This window comes from Lonchura striata, chromosome 18 (assembly GCF_050655825.1).
Source record: "Lonchura striata isolate lonStrDom1 chromosome 18, ASM5065582v1, whole genome shotgun sequence".
Lineage (NCBI taxonomy): Eukaryota > Metazoa > Chordata > Aves > Passeriformes > Estrildidae > Lonchura > Lonchura striata.
Genome location: NC_140720.1, coordinates 1,543,066 through 1,563,957, shown reverse-complemented (window position 1 = coordinate 1,563,957; position 20,892 = coordinate 1,543,066). Strand labels below are relative to the sequence as shown.

Sequence of the window (20,892 nt, the reverse complement as noted above, 5' to 3'; positions counted from 1 at the left end):
ACGAGACCAGCGGGGCAGGACGGGACCGGGACCGGGACCAGTACACGGCAGAGTGGCGCGGAGCATCACGGTACGTGCGGGAGGGCGATGGGGCGCGGGGCCCAGCGCGGCAAGGCACCAGCCACAGCTCTAGACATGGTTCTATTTTATTACGGCAAAGGTGAAAAAGCCACCTTGGCCCAACAGGCAACCAGAAAAATTTATCCCAAAAATAACTCGGTACAAAACAGGTCTGCTGAGAATTAAAAAAAACCTTTACAGGAGTTAAAACCTATCCCAGAACGTAAAAGTAAAACAAATCCCATCCTTGGTAGTAGTAGCCACAGCCGCAGCCCCTGCCAGGAGTGTGGAGCACGATTGGAGTCCTTCCCTGCGCCCACCGCTGCTGCTTTAGCTGGTGTCCATCTGCAAGAGAGGGGAGGAATGTCACCGCAGCCCTGGTACCTCGTAGCACCCCCCTGCACCCAAGCCCACTCACTTCTTTGCAGGCAGCCTGGCTCTGGTGAACCCACAAGCTCTGGGGGACAGGGACAGGTGGGTCCAAGCCACAGCACACCATGAGCACAACAGCAAATTGCACCCCAACACTGCTCCAAAGCTTTTTCTAGAATCCTGCTCATCCCACTTCTTCCACACTCTTGCCCTGACATATCCTGAGTCTTGAACCACCAGCTCTGCTGCCACAGTGTCCATGTGGCCTCAGCTTTGTTGGGATCCTGGCCCAGCTACAGCATATGCTGAGCAAGTTCCAGGTACAGCTGCAACCTGCCCATGGCTCCCCAGGCTGGGGCTCATTTCTGCCACAAACATTACACCCTTTCCCCAGCAGCACACCACACAGTTCTTTCACATGAGATTTTCCTTCGTCTTCCCATTCCTGCAACCTATCAGCTGTGCGAGTTTTGTTCTGCAGCTGCTGCTCATAGTGGCTGTTCCAGCTATGGAGCCTGGCAAGAACAGAGCCTGTTTCTCAGCCATCAGGAACAGGTGACAAAGTGCTCTGGAAAGGGAAGCTCAGACCCAAGCCAAGGCACAGTTCAGCTTTAGAGAGAGACTGCTTCAGTCCAAGGACCTGGAAAATGCTTTCCCTTTTCTGCCAGCTCCAGACTGCCAGTGCTTCCCAGGATGAGATGCTGTAGGGAGCCCATTACCATGCCCAAGCAGCACTTACCCTGGCATTGTAAGCATCCAGCTGTGCATCTAGTTCTTCTGCAGAGAGCTGCTGTTTGGAAGTTCTTCCAGCTCCTCTGCCTCTCCCTCTGTTCCCGCCACGAGTCCCTCGCCTGTTGCCTCCACCTCCAAATCCCCCCGAGACCCCACGGTTTCTGGTCATGCCACCTCTGTTTACACTGTAAGTTTTAAAACAACTGTTTTAGTGCCTTCAGCGAAGCCAAACAGGACCCACGTTCCCCAGCAGGGAGGGTTCCTGCACATTCCCCTGCACTGCTTGGGCAGGGGCTCCCCCACCTCTGTGCTGGTCTCCGCTGCGTGTCGATCTGTGACGTCACCAGCTGGATGTTCATGGGGCGCCCTGGAGGAGGGAGAGCGTCTGTGAGCCCACGGGGCACGCGCGGGGCAGGAGCCGCACGGACGGGCGGGAGGGACGAGGGCGTGGGAGAAACGGGCACGAGGGGAGGGACACGGATGTGCTCTGCTCCAGCCACAGAAAAAGTCGTGGGGCTGGGCCACGCAGCCTCACCGTCCAAGGGGACCCCATTGTACTGCTTCATGGCCTTCAGCGCATCAGCCTTCCTCTCAAAATGCACATCTGCCGTTCCTAGGCTGCGGCCAGATCTGTCATAGTGCACAGCTGCCTTCTTCAAGGTCCCAAACTCCGCAAAGAGCTCCTGAGAATGACAGGGAAAGGAGCAGCCCATCCATCAATGCTGCAAGCACTGCAGCGCCCCACACAGACACGCTCAGCACCAGAGCTTGTCCCACCACCTCAGACAGCCTGGAAAAACACCCAGTGGCACAGGGGAGCACAGCCCATCAGCAAGATTTCAGGGAGCTGTCACAAGTGGCAAAACCAGGCAGGACTCCACGCTCACGTCCTGTAGGAGGCACATTACAGCCAGTGAAGCAGATTCAAGGGATGCTGACCTGTTTTTTTTTCCCAGGGGAACTGGGGGTCCTTGTTGAAGGTGAGTCAAAGTGGCAACAACTGAAAATACCGCAGACCCCAGACACCTTTCTCACAGAGGAGAATGACCATGTGATTGCAGGGATCCACGAGACTATGACACTTTTACTGTGCTAGACTTATGCCCATTAGAAACATATCCTAAAAATGGAGACCAACAAAGTCCTCTGCTGAGGTGTGTCCTTTGCTGCCACAAAAGTTGGAAATAAAGAGGCAGCAACAGAGCCACCAATTTTGTTTCTCAGGCACTATATCTGGGAAGCCAACAAGGTTACTGCACTGCCTGTGTCAACCTGCTCCCAAGTCACAACAGGGCTCTCAGCAGGGCTGCTGGAGAACTACAAAGGACACCTGGCAGATGCTTTCTGGACAGAATGTGGCAGGCAAGGCTGTCTCAGCTCTGCCCAGAGCCCAGGATCTGCTGCTTCTGCCTCAGAGGACACAAAGAGCAATGCTGCACAGCTCATTTGTGATCAGAGTACCTTCGGCCTCTCTTGGCACATAAAGAGGCATCAGCACAGGAACAAAACCAATCCCACATCTGAGGCAATGCTAAATTATGGGACATGGGGCCAAAGCCGTTGATTCAGCCCCCAGTGGGGGCTTGTGCAGCAGCAGGAAGGTGAGTCCTGGCTGCACACAAGGCACAGGGGCTGAGTTTTACACACTGCCACCTCACTGCAACAAACAAAAACTTATTTAAACTCAGTCTGAACTTATACGAGGAAAAGAGGTGGAGTGCAGCACACTACCCAGTGAGCAGGTGACTTGACAGAGTTGCTTTCCAGTTCTCCACACGCAGCCAGATGGGTGTGTGGAGAGGCTGAATGAATGAACTGATGAGGAAAGTCTAACACCACTGTTTTGGTTTTCCCTGGTGAGGGCACAAGAGCCAGAGGCCAGGGTGATGGCAACACTCTGTGGTGCAGGAGCCTCCACCAGGGATACATGGCCCTCAATTCCTGCACAGCTCACAGCCCACTCATGACCCTGTGACACCCCTCAGCCTCCAGCCCTGAGGCAGATGCCCCAAGCACCCGATTGCAGGCACTGTGGGCTCTGACCAGCCCAAACGGGGCATGGACACGACAGGTGGGGGACAGGACACCAAAGCACCAGCACAGGAGAGCTGTTCCTATGACAAATAACTACCTGGTTACACTGATAGGTGCATCCTTGGGAACCCCTGACACCCACCAGAGTGTGGTCTGACAAAGCAGCAGGCCCCACAGCACCATTACAGACAGCTACAGCTGTGCAGAGCAGGAGCTCAGAGTTCACAGTGCATCCTCCAACCACAGCGTGATCCAGCACAGTCACAGCATCGCTCCCTGTACACCGGGAAGTCACTTACAAAACACCTATAAACCGAATTTTCCAGCCCCCTGGAGACCACCACGATCGCCGCAAAGTAGGCATACCTAGTACCAACCCCATCAGCAGGGATTCACCCGGGAATCCTCGGCCCCGAGCACAAGCCGGAGCAGGGCCGGCGGGGTTCCCGCGGGTACCCGACCTGGGCCAGCGAATGAGGCCCCGCTCGCCGCGGCGCCTCCCCGAGCCGCACCTGGATGTCCGCATCCGAAACGCCGAAGTCCAGGTTGGAGACGAGCAGTTTTCCGCCGGTCTCCACGCCGGCCCCCGCCCCGAAGCCGCTGTCGAACAGGTCGTGCTGCCACTTCTCGGGGAGCTGCTTCGGCTGCAATGAGACCGGGACCTCGCTGACCGGCGCCAAGGCGCCGCAGCCGCGCCGGGAGTGGACAAAGGGCCGCCCGCGTCCGCGCCCCCGCCCCGCGCGGACCCTCCACCCCAGCCCGCCGCACCGCCGCGGCCTAAGCTCCGCCTGCCCGATCCGTACCCGGCTGTAGGGCGCGGGCCGGTTCCTGCCGCCGCCCCGGGCCATCACCGGCCGGTTCCGCACGGGGCCGCCGCCCGCGCGCCCGCCGCCAACGCCGCCCCGGCCGGGCCCGCCCCCGCGTGCGGTGCCGCCGCGGCCCCGGCCGCCCCGGCCGCCCCGGTTGGCCCCACGCTGGCTCCGGTTGAGCTTAATGATGTCGTCCAGGGACATGTCCATCTTGTCGGCCATGATGGCGGCACCGCTCCCTCCCGCACTTCCGGCCGCGCTGCGCCCGCGCCGGAAGCGGAAGAGGCGGGGCTGAGGCGCGGCGGGCGCGCGAAGCGCCGCGGGGCGGGAGCGCTTCCGGCGGGGCCGCGGCGGGACCGGCCGGGAGATGCGGGTGCGCGTGCGGAGCTGGCACGGAGTCGCGTCCTGGCTGTGGGTGGCGAACGACGAGAACTGCGGCATCTGCCGGATGGCCTTCAACGGCTGCTGCCCCGACTGTGAGTGCGGGAGCGGCACCGACACCGGGCACTGCGCACGGGGCGGGGCTGACGGTGTGTTCGTGCCGCAGGTAAGGTTCCCGGCGACGACTGCCCGCTGGTGTGGGGGCAGTGTTCGCACTGCTTCCACATGCACTGCATCCTCAAGTGGCTGAACTCGCAGCAGGTGCAGCAGCACTGCCCCATGTGCCGCCAGGAGTGGAAGTTCCGCGAGTGAGGACGGCCCCGGGAACGGGGTCGGGCCGTGGCCCACCCCCGGCCGGCTCGACCCCACTCAATAAATGTGCGACGCCAGTTGCGTGTCCGTGTCTGTGTCTGGTGCCCCGCGCTCGGGTCGGTGCACGGAGCGGGGGGGGCGAGAAGTGACCCCGCCGGGCGCCCCGCGGGCTCCGCCGCCCCGGCAGCCGAGCCACGCCTCTGAGGCGGGGGTGGGCGTACCGGGACCTGCGGCTGTAAAGGCGGCGGCCCCAGGTGCTACGGCCGCGCCGGCACCGTGCGCGCTGCTCGGTGGCCAGGGCTGGGGCTGGTGCTGCTCGTCCTGTGCCGCCCCGCCACTGCTCGGTGGGCAGGACCTGGGGCTGCTCTCCCACCTGTGCCGCTCGCCCAACACCAGCCTCTCCGGCACCGACGGCTCTGCCGAACCCGATCTCGCTGTGCTGCTGCCCAGCTCCGCCCTCTCGCCTCGGGGCTCCGCACCGCGGTGAGTACCGAGGCCGCCCGAGGGGCTCGGGCTGGGACGCTGGGCACGGTTCCGGAGCCCCCTCAACCCCGCGGGGCTCTGCAGCAGCCGGAGCAGGGTACCCACCGTGGCAGGCAGGCTAGCGCTCGCCCTCTGTGCTAGCCAGTGTTGCGCTGGCCCAGGCCCGCAGCCTGTGACGGTGCCTCCCGCACGTGCTGTGTGTGACAGATGTGGCCGTGGCGCTGCCAGGATGTCTTGGGTGTAAGGCAGGCTCGCCTCTGTCCTTGGACCCCACGGAGTGCATGGCTGCCTGAGCCTGAGCCGGTGCTGGTGGCTATGGTGTGACAATAAACATGCTCGGGATGGCTTTGTCTTCTCTGCGCTTGCTAGAGATGGGGAATCCACCCAGATCTGGGGAGCTCTGGGCTGCTGAGCCCTCCCCTCCCTCCTGTGGTGCTGAGGATGGCCCAAGGCCTGTAGGAGCTGCAGGGCACAATGCAGGGACAGCAGGGGTCAAGGGGCTGTGCAGGAGAGCAGGTGACTGAAGTCACAGGGTTCCTGTCCCTGTCTGCCCTCAGACAGAAAGACCCTGCTGCCCTTTGTGCTGCAGGAGACCTGGCACAGCCTCTGCCCAGCCCTGTTTGTTCAGGACAAACTCCTGCAGTGCCCATGGGAGGGAGCCATGAGCTGCATGGATGAGGTGCAAGTGTGGCGCTCTCTCTCAGTACCAGTACTGGGGTTTCAGCATGTGCTCCCTATGCCCCCTTCCTGGGTTCAAGCCCCCAAAAGACCAATGCACAACTCTTCAACATTTTATTAATGATCAGCAACAAAAGTTTACAAGAAAGAGGACACCAGACACAGCCTGGAAGGACCATCTGGCACAGTGCAGTGAGCTGCTAAGGATACCCACCATAGTATCCTGGAATGTAAGAGGCAAAAGGGGCTTACAGCTCAGGACCATTCTCCCAGCCCTGCACCTCCCCTTAGAGGCAGGCAAGCTGAGTGTCAGCAATCAGAAAACAACCCTAAAACTTCACCTGGCCAGGCCCTGCCCTCAGGTAATCCATCAGGCACAAGGTGGGCTCTGACAGCAGAAGCAAGTGGGGCTCTAAGCACAGTCCACACAAGGCATCAGGTCCTGCTGCCTTGCAAATGGGAGAGCCTTTGGGAAAAGGCCCCAGGGTCCCTATGCTTTGTGTGGAGAAATGCCTGGACCCAGCATCAGCTGCCACCTGCAGCCTGTCACTGGGGCAGCAAAGGATTTGCCTTTATCCAGCTCAACCCAGAGTAGCTCTGGGTTGCAGTGTGCAGGGATGGGAGCTGAGAAGAGGCAGTACAGTAAACCCCAGAGCCCAGCACCACCTCTGGCAGCCAGCCCCTTGTTTCTGAGGAAAAGCTACAGGAGGAACAACGTGAGCCCTGTCTTGTCCCCGAGGCTGCTCTCACTGACTGTCCAGCCACCCACACCACTGCCCAGGAGGCTGCTCTGCAATGCAGAGTCTGGAAGGGCAAGGGGGCATGGGCAGCTCCTCCATTCCCTCCTACTAAGAGCCAGAAATGGCAGAAGGTAAAAGCACATCAACATGTTAAAACATTAGTTATAATTAAAACCTTTTTGTCAAATCTCCTCCTGGGAAAAGGGACAGGGACTGATTAACGGAGATAAAACTAGGCAACGGAATCCCAACTCGTTATGTCTGCATAATTAGTGCAGGAGGAGCTAGGACAGCAAAAGGTAGGACAGCACATCCTGCGTGCCAGCAGTGCTGCCCCCCTTCAGGGGGCTCTTCCTGAAGAGCAGTTGCTCTACCAGAGGGTGAAGCTGCAGCACTCTGTGGCTCACACATCCCCACTCTGCAGCCTAGTGTTTCTCCTCCTCCAACCTTCTCATGGCCTCCAGCACAGCCAGCTCTTTTGCTTCTTTCTTCTGGTTGCGAGCTTCAAACTCCAGCCTGCAAATATCACACAATGCTGTAAGATTCTCATTCATCCAATATTGCTTGCAGGCAAAAGCACCTAGAGCGGGAGAGCATTGCCTTCTATGTGGTTCAATTCTGAGAGCACTTCAAAAACCCCCCAGGACTCCCAGAGCCTCTCCCAGAGCTTCCCATGGCTGTTGCCAGTACTCTGCAGTTCTGGGTTACACACGATTTCTTCCTCCCTCTGTGAAAGAAGCTGCTATTCCATTCTTGGGCTGTCCTGGGTGTTTTAACACCAAAATCAAATGTATCACTGATGTGAGCCAAGGTGCTGAAAGTGAAGGACTCAGACCTAAAAGACCAGAGCTCTGAAAGAAGCATGCTCTTTCCACAGGATACAGCAAAGAAAATTTATCATTAAAGGAGAAAAAACAATAAATGTGCTGTGCAGTTCTGACACAGCAGAGTTCAGCTGTTCCTTTCCCTGTACTGATTGGTACAATCACATTTACAGGCTGCCCAAGCCATGAAAGAGGAAGCCAAGTTTGCTGACCCTATGCCTTCAGGTAACACCTTCTCTCTATTTGGTCCCATTCATCAGTCCCCAGACAGTCTGTATGGAACAGTATGTGACAGAACTGGGAGACAAAGAAAACCAACCTGTTCTTGATGATTCTTTGCACAATTAGATCAGTGGTGAGATTGCTGCCACTGTCCACCAGCTGGAAAATGCCGCGTTGCTTCGGTTCCTGCAAAGAGACAAAGCACTGGGCTGTGAAAACATGTGGAATCTGGGTGTGCAGCTCAGCAGTGACAGCTGAGCCAAGCCAAGGCAGGATGACAGGCAGGATGCACAGTGATCTCCTCAGAGACAGAATAAACACTTGCTGAAAGCAAAGCTCCACATACATGGCAGCTGCCCAGGACAGAGAGCAAAGCACACAGGATTTCTCACTCTGCCATGAAGGCATCAGAAACAGGCAGAGCAAAACAGTGCTTGGAAGAGTGGAGCTGTTGGGAATGACTGCTCCAAGTAACTGCCCTCAGGGGTGAATGAAAAGCTGCATTGCTTGCCAAAGCCTCCGCTGCAATACCCCTTCTCAGGGCCAGGCTCTGTCTAGTAAATGCTGACAAAGCAACTGGCACTTTACCTCATATGGATCAGAACCATCCTTGTCTGGCACCACCTCAGTCATCCCATGACAAACAAGTGTTACCTGAAGAAGGACACAAAAGTCACTGACAAGATCCAAAAGATGACTGGGACATTTCCTGCCACTGCTTCCACCGAGCACAGCCTGGAGACCAGCAAAGCCACCCTCCTGCATCAGCCTGGCAGTCCCAGTCTGAGCAGGACACTCCCTCCTTGCACCCTTGTGTTGTCCTGCACCACTTTAGCTCCCCACACACATCACCCACCAGCATCTTCATATCCATCTGTGTGCAAGGACTCACCCTGAAGTGATCCAACAGATCAGCAGTGACGGCATAGGGAGCTCCAATCACCACCTCTGAGACATACTAAAAAAGGAACCAGGAAGAGTCCAGATTTGAAAAAAAAAAACATCAAACAAAAACCCAAAACCCAATCCCAAGACAGAAACCAGCTGCTTAAGGAGACCTAAGCAGGTCACCTGGCTATAGAGTCAGCAGTTCAAATAAGGGAACAGAGAAGTGGGTTCAGCAGCAACTGCTTGTCACACAACAGCTTTTTGTTCCTCTACAGAATGTCCTTTATGTGCCTGTAGAGCAAATCCAAAAGTTAATTGCTCCAGGCACACATTTCTGGGGCTCCCCACGATTTTGTCCCAGGCATTTTCTCCCCTGCTGCAGGGAGCAGATTTTCCTAGTGGCACATGTCTGACTACACAGAGCCACACAGTTCCCTATGTAGCATCTAGCCCTGTCACTGCCGGCAGAACAGCTGGATGGGTCACCAGCTTGGAAGAGCCAGGATGGCACAAGAGCCTAGCAGAGCCTCCCAAGAGTTTATCAGCACCTCTGGCAGCTTCAAGTGATTCATCTTGTCTGTCTTCTCAGGGCACACCAAGGAACTCATGCAAGATCACTGAGCACAAGTGAACACCCCCAGCTCTGGGCAGTTCTGGAAGCGTGCAGAGACACCCACTCACCCTGCAGGCCAGGACACTGAGAGTTCGCTCATGGATGTTCATGATGGGATAGTTCTTCCCTTTGTAGCGATTCACCTCCTACGGCAAAGCACCAGGCACAGTCAGAAGAGAGACAGAGCAACGCCTTTCCCTCTTCCTCTCTCCCAAAATGAAATTCCTGTATTGGTCAGTATATCCCTGTCCTGTCTCTTGGAGCACAGCCTGCCTGGCTCAGAGAACAGGCCCAAGCTGCTCTGCCTTTGGACAGGTTCTACACGGACCTGATCAAAATGCAGCCCAGCAATGATGTAGGGTTTCTCTGCCAACTGGTGAACCTTCTTCAGGAAATCCACGTGACCAACATCTGCAGATCTGCTTAAGGAATTGAAGCTCACATGGAAAACAGACAATGGAAGACAGAAATAGAGTCACTCAAAAATTACAGTGGGACACAGGAACACCTAGGATTTTATTCTTGCACTACGTATTGCCTGTTTCCAAGAACATCTGCTGCCTCCCTCCTCAGGTTCCACTGGTTCTGAGCAAAAAACAGAAGCTTTTTCAGCTCCACCTTATATGGACTCAGCTTTGCCTCTATCCACAATTTCTACTTGTTCCAGATGTTCTGGCACAAAGCCTCAAAGCCTGCCCCAGGAACAGCGTGTCAGCTCCAGATGCTACGGCAGCCAGTCTTCACCACAATCATTAGAGTGCTGAGAATATCCATCTATCTTCCTGAAATCCAACAGCCACAGATTGCTCCACAGAGCAGCTATAGCTTCTTTCTCAGCATCCTATGACTAAGAAACTGCCAGGAAGAACTCACTCCTGACTCCTCCCTCATGTACAGCTACAGAAAAGGAAAAAATATGAGGCAAATATCCAGTCTGGTGCATCCCAACATGAGAACATCAGACAAAGACCACTGGTGCAACCAATGATAGTCAAGGATATGGAACAAGTCAAAGGCTCCAGCCACGTATATGATGGTGTCTCCTGGCTGCGGCTCCTTCCCCGATGCAAACTGGATGATCTTCTGGGATGTCTGCAGGAACTGTGAGACGCCAGTCCAGGGACTGTGACCTTTGGGCCCCTGTGGAAACATATGCCAGACACAGCTTCTTTTCAGGCTCTGTGAGGGGGTTTGGACAACACAGAGCACACTGCTGGGCAAACTGCTCATCTGAATTTGCTGGCAACTGTAACAACTCCCAGCACCTTGGACTTTCTACATTCACGGCATCAAGTGTTTAGATAATTTCACAAATGCCCTTTGTGCCCTGTCTAAATCATCACCTCAGCAGACAGCTCAGGAGATGCCAAGAGGAAAGCTCAGGAAGGAGGAAGACAACAGGGCAGATTTGAATTTCCATGAGAAGCAAGACGTGCTCGGGAGACAACACACGATCAACCTACACTCTGCCAAGCCTCAGGGCACCTGTCTGGCCCCTCATCTCTGAGGACAGAGCTTGGCCCCACCACGTGGTAGTTGTACAAACAGCCACCAAGTCACCTGCTCTGCCACCCAAAGCTGCTCCACGGGACTTGGCAGGACACAGACGCTGCAGCCGAGGCCAGAGCAGGCCCTGCAAAGGGCAGCACGCAGACAGCTCAGCTGTCAGGGTCACGTAGGGTACCCAGTGCCCTGATCCATTCTACCCAGATCTAAGCCCCAGAAATCAGGCATGCTAGAGCAATATGCCCCAAAACACCTACTCAAAACCCCCAAAACAGTGGGGAACTAAGATGATTCAGACAGGTCAGCAAATGCCCTGCAAGTAAAAAAGACTTGCTCAAGCTGCTGGTGCAGCTCATTAAGCAGGGACAATCCAGCTGCCAAAGAAATAAACAGGGCTGGCTCTTTAGGAGCAGTGCGAGCCACAGGCTGGACCTGGCAGCTACAACACCTAGAGGGCTGCGCTACCCTCGAGCTCTGCACCAGTGTGGCCACACACCTGCTGTGTCCACACCTCCCAAACCTAATACAACACCTTCAAAACAACACAAGCATTGAGAGTAGCATCCACAGAGGCTATCCTCAGGCTGGAACCACAGGCACTTGGGTCCTAAGGGAAGTGTCAGGAAGGAATTTACAAGCAAGGAAGGAGCCCAGCACAGGCTCAGTGGGGACAGCAGCCCTTGGTCCCACTGAAGGTGGGACCACTGAGGCTCATGCACTACCCTGTGCCACACCTGCCCAACACACCCACTGCAGGCACTGCCATTTGGGGACAGCAGACGTTCACTGAGACATTGCTGCTACATGTGGGAGGACAAACAAGCCTGCAATAGGCCAGAAAGCACACTGGGAATCCTTCTCAGGCAGGACAACAACCAGACGTCCGAGACCAGAACTCACATTACCTTCCCAAAGTTGTCAGTGTGCTTCCGATAGTCTAGGTCCTCATCCTGAAGGAAGATAAAGAGTCAAAATGTTTAAGCACTTGCACAGCTCATCCAACCAAGATATGCTTGTGTGTGGGAAGTGCTGGGAAGGCCAAGTTCAAAACGCACATCAGGGATCCAGGGCACTGAATGCTGACAAACTGGTTAATACCTAAACCAGAGTCCTGTCCCAGCATGAGTCAGAGGAAATGTGTCCTTATCTGATCCCAGCCTGGCACCACCAGAAAAGGTGGTTCTTGCCCAACTTGCAGCCCCAAGAGTGCTGCACAGCTGCATCCTCCCTCAGCCCAGCAAGCCCCTGACAGGACAGCATCCCTTTTCCTGCCAAAGACCCTCACAAGAGGCAGGCTTAGGTATCTGCAGCAGCCAGCAGCACCAGGCAGATATCAGTGTCAACTCGTGCTACAGCTAAGCCAATTTAACAGCTCAGCACACCAAAACATCTGTCCCTCAATTTGCCTGTGGGTCACTTGTTTCTGCAGCTATCCAGGTGATTCTATTCACAGAGTCCTTCATTACTCAGTAAATTCAACTCATTACCTGACAAAAAAATACTGACTTTACTTTTCCCTGGTTAGGTTAGCTCCCAGCCAGAGAATGAGCTGAGGAGACTCAAGAAACTAGATCAGACTAGAGACAACAGAAGGCAGAAGCATGAAGCTCAGTGGGAAGGGAGAGGAGTTTCTAACTCTGGCAGCACCTGGCTGACAGATCAATGTGCCTGCACTGTGTTGCTTCACCCTGGGAAAAGTCATGGGCTCGCCTGCAGTTCCTCTAACATTCCTGAGGCCCTCACTGATCATGAGGCATTAAAGTCTGTCCCATCACGCTGTGATCTCAGACACACTGAAGCAAACACCAGCAGGCTGTTTTGCTGCCACTGCCCGTTTTCCACACACCTGGGAGCCAGCCCAGGAGCTCTACTGCTCCGCTCTACTCTGTTTGGGGCAGCAGAGGGGAAGAGTTGTACATGTCCTGTACTCCACCTCCCACCCAAAGCCCTCTGACTCACTATGTTGCTGTGGTGAGCCTTAGTCATGAGCAGCATGCGGCCAACAAGGTCAGTGGTGGACACGCCTTGAGTGCGTTTGCATTCCCTGCGGGAGACAAGCACAGGATGAAGCAGAAGCCACAGGAGCGAAGGCTCTGTCTTCCCACCACTGCCACAGGGACACCCGTGACACCTAACCTTGTGACCAGGGGCTGTCCTAAGGAAGCCTTCCTTCACAAGAGCATTTATTTGCTGAGCCTCTGCATTATCCTCACGTCATAGCACCTGCTCATGTGAACGCTTCCCTCAGACTTCCCAACAAAGCCAGCTCTTGGTGAGGCTTTAAAACCAGAACCAGCATCTGCCAGGAACCAGACAGCCCCACTGGCAGGAATGTCTGCCCCACTTCCCTGAAGCCAAAACGCTGGGAGCAACTGAAGCTCTAACACATACAGCGAAATTCAGGTGTGACCTGAAGACTGGTATGTTTCATCTGACTTCCCTTCAAGGCACAAAGTCCTAGAAAACAAGATAAACAGGTAAGCAGCAAGAGGTTACCTGTATCGCCCTGCTGTCTTTACTTCCTCATAGGTGTCCTTGCCATCGATAGTTAAGGTGATGTCATCTGCAGAGAAAGAAAAGCCTCAGAACTGTACCCAAGCTCTCCTGCACAAAAGCAGCAGATGTACAGGTCCCACACACCTAGAGCCAGACTGGAACTCTGCAATCTAAATCCATGTATATACACAGAGGACATGTCCTGTGCCCCATAAAAATGTCAGGGGTTTTTAAGACTATTGTGTCTGTGGAGACAAGGATATTCCCAGACACCAAACACCATTACCCATCCTGTGTGCTGCTGGGTGCCCTGCAGCAGCAGGCACAGCTGATTATTGTCTGAATGACAGTAAACAAGCACTATCTGTATCAATGTTAAAAAATAACCTTTTAGCTCTTCTGGGGCTGGTTTTAACCCTTGGGTCACATTACAAGTTTTCAGTCAATGAAACAGTTCATCCAATGGAAAGTTCTTCCTCTCAATGACTGGACTTCCACAGTGACATCCAGCAACCCTTCTACAGAGGCCATTTCAGTTCATCTCTGGAACATGGCTCCTAACTCCCTCTGTAGAAACACTTCTCACATACTTTTGGTGATGGTACAAAGCCTTCACAAGCAAAAGCTAAGCTAGTTTCCCTTTGCCAAAACAGTCAGAGGGCAGCCCATGAGGGTGCCTACACAGTGGGGGGTCTCAGTCACGCCCAGTTCTCCTAAAACCGCACACCTTCCCTCAGAGCACAGGCACAGGAGGGCACACACTGCCAGCACAACTTGGCATGCCAGGAGAGGCACAAACAGCAGGGCTGCTGTCACCTTCTCAGGTAAGCTCAGCTATTTCCAAAATCAGCTTTTGCACAAACACAACCTGGCAAAACTGCCGGTGAAGGCATATTGCTCAGGAGAGGCACGGGATGATTCAGACAAGTCAGCAAGTGGCAGAGGGGACGAATGCAAGCAGCTGGAGCAGGGGCCACAAGTACTCCTCTGCTGTCATGACCCCTTACCGAGCCCTGTAAGGGATCACGTACACCGAACACATTCAGGGCAGGCAATGAAGTTAACAAGGAATTTGATAACCACTCCATCCACGTGAAAAAAATAATATTTATCTTCTGAAGATTAAGGATTTATTTACATTTTGTGAAATACTTAGCTTATCAACAGCAGGTGGCTGGGATCAGATGAGAGATACACAAAATGAGTGCAAAGACTAGTCCTGGTCAAAGTAACAAAATTGCTTCAGAGGGGCAGGGAAGAAGGTCTGAGGCTTAATGAGCACTGGCAGCAGCCCAGGAAGGGACAGAGTCCCAGAGCAAGAACACTTCCTCAGAACACTGGTTCTCTTCAGCAACTGTACACCAAAAAGAGTTCACACTAAGAACTAGGTCTCCGGCCACACAGTCAGCTGAGCCACTGAACAGCTTATCCGCTGGATAAAGAGAGAAGCTTTTCAGATCTAACCTTGTCCCAGGATAAGTAGAAATAAACATGGTTGTATTTCTTCATGCTCTACTTTTCAATAGTGTTTTTCAAACTTAAGTTTTGTAAATGGCTTTTCCCTTTGCACAAATTTCTGCTGATGCTAAGGGTAACCTTGGAATAATTTTAAATTACACATTTCACCTTTGTAAGTTAAAACCAAGGGCCCTGGCCATTCTCAGAATTTTGAGCACACTGACGTGTTTCTCCAGACCACGAGACCAGAAGCAGCTGTGCTGCCCAGTACAGGTATTGAGAAGGCAGAGCTCCTCACACAGCAGGTACCCCTGAGCCCTGCAGCCCCCAGGACACTGCTGGGCTTGCAGCAGGGCACCCGGAGCGCACAGCCCCAAGGGCCCACCTTAGCACAGACACTGCCTCAAACACTACTCACCCCCATGCACACAGAAGTCACAGCTGTACTTGTCCAGGGTTTCCAATGTGGTGACATAAGGAGCTCCAGGAGCAATCTCATCCACCCACTTGATGGCCTGCACCATTTTGTACCTCTCCTCCTGTGTAAAGACAGGGGGACCCTTGTGCTTGGCGATCTCCTCTGGGAAAGAGACAAAATTCCAGTTAGAAGCATGTCCTGCAGCTACAGTGTCTCTCAGTTACTGCCTCATTCGTTTCATGAGCAGGTGAACTTCACTGCAGACTTATCCTCAGATTTGGATTAGTCCGTGGTAGCAAAGGATGCCCCAGATAGATCAGAAAATATTTTGATTCAGTTGCATTTCCTAAACTTTTAACAAGGGCCCTAAAATTCACTCAGAGGGCAAAAGGTCTCAGTGCTTCCCTGTACCATATACTTCTTCCTGAGGGGATGACCTGGCCCTCCCGGCATCCCCCTAGGATAAAATTTCCCTCTTAAACGGTAACTTCATACTATGCCTGGTTCATACTGGAAATTCTGCATTTAAAATACATCTTCACATACCAGAACTTGTTTCTGACACTTAACTTCCAAATGGCCTTGAAATTAGTTTTCTCCATAAGGTAGCTTATTTTGAAAAGTAAGTTCTGCACCTCCTACCAGCAAAAGCAGACTGATTTTCATCTGTTTCAACTGTTTTTATAGCACAGAACACAGATTAACCCTCAGAGCCTGCAAGATCTGACCCACCTAATCCTCAGTCCAAAAGTGTGACAGGGGTAACTCCACTCCCAGAGAAGGAACATCCTTCTCTTGGAAGCTACTGATCCTGGAGCAGATGCAGGATCCTGGAGCAGAAGCCTGCCCCTATCTGGAACTCTTGGTTCTCCTGGGGCTAATGCTGCTGGGCAATTTGAGGGGCTGCACGAGATGAATCCTGGAAAAGCCTCTTACCATCCGTGTGGACCCCAACGATCAGGTAATCGCCCATAGCCCGCGCTTGGCGCAGCTGGTTCGAGTGGCCATAGTGCACCATGTCATAGCTGGAAAGAGAAGGGCCGGGTCAGCCCGGGCACACCGGGACGCACTCCCCTGCAAGCTGCGGGCAATCTGCCCCAGGCTTCGGGGCTGAAGGTCTCTGTGCTGCCGGGCAGAGCTGTGCCGGTACAGCCCGGTCACCAGCGCCCGCAGCGGCTCCCTCCCACCGCAGAGAGCCGGCCCTGGTGCTGCAGGGGCCGGTCCCTCCCTGCCCCGGCCCGGCAGGTGCCGGCTGTAGCCCGGGGGATGCCCGCTGAGCGGCCAAGCCCAAGGGCGCTCCCGGCTCCGGAGCAGCTCGTGACCAGCTCCGTTTGCTCCCGCTCGCCCGGCGCCCCGAGGCAGCTCTGCGGACACCGCCGCTGTGCCGCGGGCTGGGCCCGTCCCGCCACGGTGACAGAGGAGGCGGAGGCACCAGCGTAGCCAACACGGTTTATTTCTGCGGCGCCACGACATCACCCGGCCCCGCGCCCGCCCCACTCACCATCCGTCGCACCAGACGCGCACGGGCCGGTGGCCGCCGCCGCCCGCCGCGGCCCCGCCGCCGCCCGCCGCCCCGTTGCGCAGCATGGCCGCGCTGTCACCGGCGGCGCCGCCCCGCCCCGCCCCGCGCTCAGCGGCTCTTCCTGCGCCGGGCGCCCTTGGCGCAGCCGCGGCCGAGCCACCCCCCGGGCCGCCCGACCGCCGCCTCCGCCCGCTCCCGGGGCTGCTCCTGCTCCCGGGGCTCCTCCCGCTCCCGGGGCGGCGCCACGGGCTTCCGCGAGTGCGTGCCCTCCTCCCCGGGGCGCAGCGGCTCGGCCAGCGCGAAGATGGGGTCCCGCGCCCTGCGGAAGGAAGAGAGGGCGGCGGTGGGCGCTGGAGGTGGCCCCGGGCCGGGGGTCCCACCGCACACGGCCCGGGCCGCTCACCGGTCGTAGCGCGGGATTTCCAGCCCCAGCTCCGCCATCAGCAGCCGCATCACGTCGTCGCAGCGGCCGTGCAGCTTCAGGGCGGCAAGGTCGTCCTTCGGGGTCCACTGCGAGGGAGAGCAGAGCCGGCTGCAGGCAGCTCCCTGCGGCGGCAGCGGGGGCTCCTGCCCGGGGCCCGGCGGGGGCTCGGCCCCACACATCCGCAGCCCCTTGGCTCACACCTGGCCAGCCCAGCGCCGAGGGCTTTATCTCACCTGCAGGTTCACAATATACAGCTTGGGCCGGCGTGTGGGGGGCTTGCTCATGCACCAGAGACGTGGGTATTTTTTCAAAACCTGCCACAAAGCACAGAGAATCAGCACAGCCACAGGCACACGCAGCCGTGAACCGTATCAGCGAGAGGAAAAGGAATGTATTACCAGGAGGGGAAAGAGGGAGGAAGAGAGACTATCACAGATGTTGGGCGAATCCTGACACCAGAGTTTACAGTTGTCTGTTTGGGAGGAGACTGCTCAGCACCAAGGTGTATCACCAAGAGGGAATGCTGCTAACAATCTTCACCGAGTCTCTAAAGTTACCTTTAAGCTGGAACCCAGACAAAGAATCACATCTGCTTTGCTTGCAGCTTCTGTTGCTGCTTCCCAGTTCAGGGGCTGTCTCAATGTCCCCTTCTCCCCAAAGTGGACGATTGTATCTCTCAACTGTGACCCACACTTGTGGCACATCCTGCCCGTGTGGTGCCTGTGCAGGGCTGTGCGTTCCGTCACGTCAAACACTCGCACATACTCTCTGTTGGGTGTGCAGGAAGTGCAGACCTGGTGCAGGATGAAAGCAGAAACCCCATCACATCATCAGCATCCCACCCACCAGAGGCCAGGAGCAAGCATCTTGGAAAAAAAGCATTTTTGGGGACAAGACAGAAGTTGTAGACAGAACCTCAGTGATCAGATGCTAACTTGGAAAACCTCAAGGTTTTTGAAAACCAGCCACAGGAGCCACAGGCAGCCTTTGGCTACATGCTGGGAGGGATTTCAGAGAAGGGCTGAGGAAGAGACAAAAGGTTCCTGTATGTACAGAGGAAGAGCTACAGAGCTGGGTTTGGTACTTCCTAAGTAGTTCACCCCAAACCTGACAGGCTGAAGGCAGGAACCACAGACAGGCCAAGCCCTTGTACTAATTCCTTCTGAGCTAGTGGCAGATCAAGAGTTTACATTCTCTTTTTGTGAGGCCACTTAACATTGACTTTTTCCTGCTCTGGCCACTCACCTCTATGTACATGTTCCCGTGAAGCTCAGATATTGCAGCTCGGGGTAACCCGCTCCGCAGGTGCAGCCCATCACAGTTCTGAGACACCACATGCTGCACCTAGAAGGGAATAAAACACTGAAGTCCTACAAATCTCACAGGTATCCCTCCAAGTAGGTGATGTGCATGTCCCAAATCGCACCAACTGCCTGTACATCAGAGCAGGAGCCACAGGGGAAGAGCAGGGTGAACAGACCCTTTTGAAAGCTAAATGGAAATCCTCCTCCTGCTAAACAGAACATTTCTAGGCCTGGTTGATTTGTGACCAGTTCCACAGCCTCACCAGGTACAAATACAACATATTGAAGAAAAGGCACTAGGGGAAAACCTGCCAGAGCTGGAGCCTGCAGCTGACTAAGGAAGGTTTGGACATGTTTTCCTACATGGATATGCAGCCACTCGAGCCAAAAATGTAGTCAGGCAGTATTCTCTGACTATTCCCTGCTGGGTTTATCATTTTTAGGCAGAGGAACATGAGTAAGGTGAGGTAAAAATATCTTACCAGGTTGTGCTTGTGCAGGCAGGCAATGCTCATATGAGTGAGTGTAGGCTCTGCCTCACTCAGGTCTGCAGCCCTGACAAGAAGCAAGGGAAAAAAAAAAAAAAAGCTGAAATTGCCATTAACCTCTTCCAGTATCAGCTTTCTGTCACACAGTTGGGAATTTGGCTCCTCACTTGATGCTCCTGCCCTTCTGTAGCAGTGTCCAAATGCCATTGGGGCCTCTGTAGTCTGGGATCGAAGCTGCCTGTCAGCAGGAGAGAAAACCAGGCCTAATGGGGTGGAGTTGTCACAGCTTTTGTGCACAACCAACCCAGGCCCACCCAGGACAACCACAGACACCTCTATCTGTCGCTGCTGTTTCATTCATTCCAAGTTTTCCAGCATAGCTCTTCCCTAAACAGATGGAAACCTCCTCATATGTTTTCTCTCTCTCTTCTACGTTTCAGCTCTCATTTTCACTTCTAGTGTTAGCTTTCTTCAATTTTATGGTTATGGAATCCCTACAGAACTCTTTTGCATCCTTGGTACTTCCCATTTCGCTACACAGAACTCTATTCTTGAGCCTTTTATTATTTTCCCTAGACTCTGGTTCTGGCACATCACACTCAGCATCTCTAGAAAACATGCAGGTGACAGGAGCACTCAGCCCCCTGCCCTGAGTCATGCTCCAATTCAGCAGAGAATGGAATGACAGAGCTCATGCAAAGGTGGCAGATGACACATTAGAAGAGGTAGAACCAGACTGCTGCTTTGCCCCAGACTACCGCCACAAAACAATTCTCAAACTGCTGTTTATAAATTCCAATAATCCCCAGCTGTCTCTGCATGTCTGATAACACATAGAACATTCCTGAGCTAAGTGGCTTGAGGTTTTACACCAACTCATTGGAGAGACTCAAGTGAAGCAAGACCAGCGTCCCCTTGCTCAGGCTGTGCCATCCTGCAGCGGTGCGAGGCACTGCAGCTGCAGGATCCCCTGGAATGACCCCGGGACGCAGCCTGGCAACTGCCGGCCACGGGACTCGAGCAGCGTCCTGGGCTGGCCACACGTGTCCTGTACTCGTTCCGGAGCACGGTGCGGCTCCGAGGGCCTCGGCTGCTGCCCCAAACGCACCGTGCTGATCCCAGCGCCCGTGTAGATGACGAGGTGCCTGGCGCTCCGCAGCGCTGCTGCAAGCTCAGCCACCTTCCTCTTCAGCTCCTCTGGCTCATCGCACACCTGCAAAACAGCCCTCAGCAGGGTCACACGGATCACAGACACACTGCCCCACCGAGCCAGAAAGAGCAGGGATCTCCCCAAAAGTTTGAGGATGAGCTTGGGCCAACCAGGAAATGCAACACAAACACAACATCAACAGTGATTTCCAAATGAAAAGGATGTGGGCATTGTTCATGGGAGGATCACGAGAAAAAGCTTCCTGGAGGCCGGAAGCTGCTGGCCCACCCTCTCGAGAGACCTGTCCGCACGGCCACACGCGCCTGGAGCACGGCTGACCGGAGACAAACACCGGGCAAGTATCCCCGGAGGGCAGACGCGTTCCCGGTACTGGGACACGGAGGCTGTTCACGTGCTGCGGCTGCAGAGCTCGGCAGCAGCCAAGCCAGCAGACTCCGCCGCGCCTGTCCGCGGACGGGGCCGCTCCCCGCCATCACCGGCGCAGCTTCCCCGCTCCCGGCGCGACCTCGCCGCCCACCTCCTCCTGCCGTCGCCGCAGGCGCTCGCGCCGCTTGCGGCGCCGCTCCAGCTCCCTGACGATGTCCTCGCTCTCACTCAGCACCTGGCACTCCTCGGGGCTCCGCTCCGCCGGCAGCTTCCTCCAGATGCGGGATACCTGCCCGGTGCACACGCGTGGTCACGGCGGCCCGCAGCGGCGAGGTGGAGCGGGTCGGGCCGCGTCGTACCATACCTGTCTCCGGCGGTCCCGCTGCTCCTCCTGCTGCAGGATCTCGGCGCGCGCCGCCGCTTTCCGCTCGGAGCGGCTCAGGCTGCCGCCCGCCGCCATCGCCCCGGAACCGCCGCGCCTCCGCCGCCACCGGGCTCGGCTCCGCCGCTTCCGCCTTCCGGTCAGAGCGCCCGCGCGCCGCTTCCGGCACCGCCCCCCGCGCGGCAGCGCCCCCTGGTGCCGGGCGGCCC

General features: G+C 55.6%; 4 protein-coding genes across 7 annotated transcripts; 1 reads left to right on the top strand and 3 right to left on the bottom strand.

Annotated features, from left to right (window-relative positions):
- Positions 1-128: 128 nt before the first annotated feature.
- On the bottom strand, positions 129-4,245 carry ALYREF (Aly/REF export factor). Its single transcript, XM_021534084.3, has 6 exons — positions 4,002-4,245; positions 3,711-3,842; positions 1,700-1,847; positions 1,468-1,531; positions 1,172-1,349; positions 129-405 (listed from the first exon to the last, which is right to left on the bottom strand). Exons 1-6 carry the CDS (start codon positions 4,227-4,229, stop codon positions 391-393), a joined length of 765 nt encoding a protein of 254 aa, XP_021389759.1. The 5' UTR covers positions 4,230-4,245; the 3' UTR covers positions 129-390.
- A 60-nt stretch (positions 4,246-4,305) lies between these two features.
- ANAPC11 (anaphase promoting complex subunit 11) lies at positions 4,306-4,777 on the top strand. 2 transcript variants are annotated; one of them, XM_021534207.4, is made up of 2 exons: positions 4,306-4,483; positions 4,555-4,777. In XM_021534207.4, the coding sequence occupies exons 1-2, from the start codon at positions 4,375-4,377 to the stop codon at positions 4,698-4,700; spliced, it is 255 nt and encodes an 84-aa protein (XP_021389882.1). In that variant the 5' UTR covers positions 4,306-4,374; the 3' UTR covers positions 4,701-4,777. The 2 variants fall into 2 exon arrangements, with proteins under 2 accessions (XP_021389882.1, XP_021389883.1); XM_021534208.4 differs by having other exon boundaries at positions 4,306-4,554; positions 4,647-4,777.
- Positions 4,778-5,958: 1,181 nt separating this feature from the next.
- PCYT2 (phosphate cytidylyltransferase 2, ethanolamine) lies at positions 5,959-16,663 on the bottom strand. Of its 2 annotated transcripts, XM_085556483.1 has the most exons (13): positions 16,528-16,663; positions 15,963-16,051; positions 15,027-15,188; positions 13,151-13,217; positions 12,614-12,698; positions 11,560-11,604; positions 10,150-10,288; positions 9,477-9,559; positions 9,217-9,294; positions 8,540-8,605; positions 8,236-8,301; positions 7,745-7,833; positions 5,959-7,117 (listed from the first exon to the last, which is right to left on the bottom strand). In XM_085556483.1, exons 1-13 carry the CDS (start codon positions 16,611-16,613, stop codon positions 7,027-7,029), a joined length of 1,146 nt encoding a protein of 381 aa, XP_085412609.1. In that variant the 5' UTR covers positions 16,614-16,663; the 3' UTR covers positions 5,959-7,026. The 2 variants fall into 2 exon arrangements, with proteins under 2 accessions (XP_085412609.1, XP_085412610.1); XM_085556484.1 differs by lacking the exon at positions 11,560-11,604.
- Positions 16,657-20,861, bottom strand: SIRT7 (sirtuin 7). Of its 2 annotated transcripts, XM_021534182.3 has the most exons (10): positions 20,666-20,861; positions 20,453-20,590; positions 19,873-19,977; positions 18,932-19,002; positions 18,759-18,831; positions 18,218-18,316; positions 17,530-17,766; positions 17,206-17,286; positions 16,952-17,058; positions 16,657-16,867 (listed from the first exon to the last, which is right to left on the bottom strand). In XM_021534182.3, the coding sequence occupies exons 1-10, from the start codon at positions 20,759-20,761 to the stop codon at positions 16,657-16,659; spliced, it is 1,218 nt and encodes a 405-aa protein (XP_021389857.1). In that variant the 5' UTR covers positions 20,762-20,861. The 2 variants fall into 2 exon arrangements, with proteins under 2 accessions (XP_021389857.1, XP_085412607.1); XM_085556481.1 differs by lacking the exons at positions 18,759-18,831; positions 19,873-19,977; positions 20,453-20,590; positions 20,666-20,861 and having other exon boundaries at positions 18,882-19,263.
- Between the last annotated feature and the right edge of the window lie 31 nt (positions 20,862-20,892).

Bases quoted from the DNA above. Each gene is read 5' to 3' on its own strand.
- ALYREF (XM_021534084.3), bottom strand. From the start codon at position 4,229: ATGGCCGACAAGATGGACATGTCCCTGGACGACATCATTAAGCTCAAC. The intron at 1,532-1,699 runs GTGAGGCTGCGT...TCCCTCCTCCAG, and splicing joins CAATGGGGTCCCCTTGGACG to GGCGCCCCATGAACATCCAG. The intron at 1,350-1,467 runs GTGGGGGAGCCC...TAAAACTTACAG, and splicing joins CAGCGGAGACCAGCACAGAG to TGTAAACAGAGGTGGCATGA.
- ANAPC11 (XM_021534207.4), top strand. From the start codon at position 4,375: ATGCGGGTGCGCGTGCGGAGCTGGCACGGAGTCGCGTCCTGGCTGTGG. The intron at 4,484-4,554 runs GTGAGTGCGGGA...TTCGTGCCGCAG, and splicing joins CAACGGCTGCTGCCCCGACT to GTAAGGTTCCCGGCGACGAC.
- PCYT2 (XM_085556483.1), bottom strand. From the start codon at position 16,613: ATGCTGCGCAACGGGGCGGCGGGCGGCGGCGGGGCCGCGGCGGGCGGC. The intron at 13,218-15,026 runs GTGAGTAGTGTT...CTTTCTCTGCAG, and splicing joins TGACTTCTGTGTGCATGGGG to ATGACATCACCTTAACTATC. The intron at 9,295-9,476 runs GTCCGTGTAGAA...GCTTTGCCGTAG, and splicing joins CTGGGCTGCATTTTGATCAG to GAGGTGAATCGCTACAAAGG.
- SIRT7 (XM_021534182.3), bottom strand. From the start codon at position 20,761: ATGGCGGCGGGCGGCAGCCTGAGCCGCTCCGAGCGGAAAGCGGCGGCG. The intron at 19,003-19,872 runs GTGCGTTTGGGG...TCCTGCTGACAG, and splicing joins CGGGCGCTGGGATCAGCACG to GCAGCTTCGATCCCAGACTA. The intron at 18,317-18,758 runs GTAAGATATTTT...ATTCCCTTCTAG, and splicing joins GCCTGCACAAGCACAACCTG to GTGCAGCATGTGGTGTCTCA.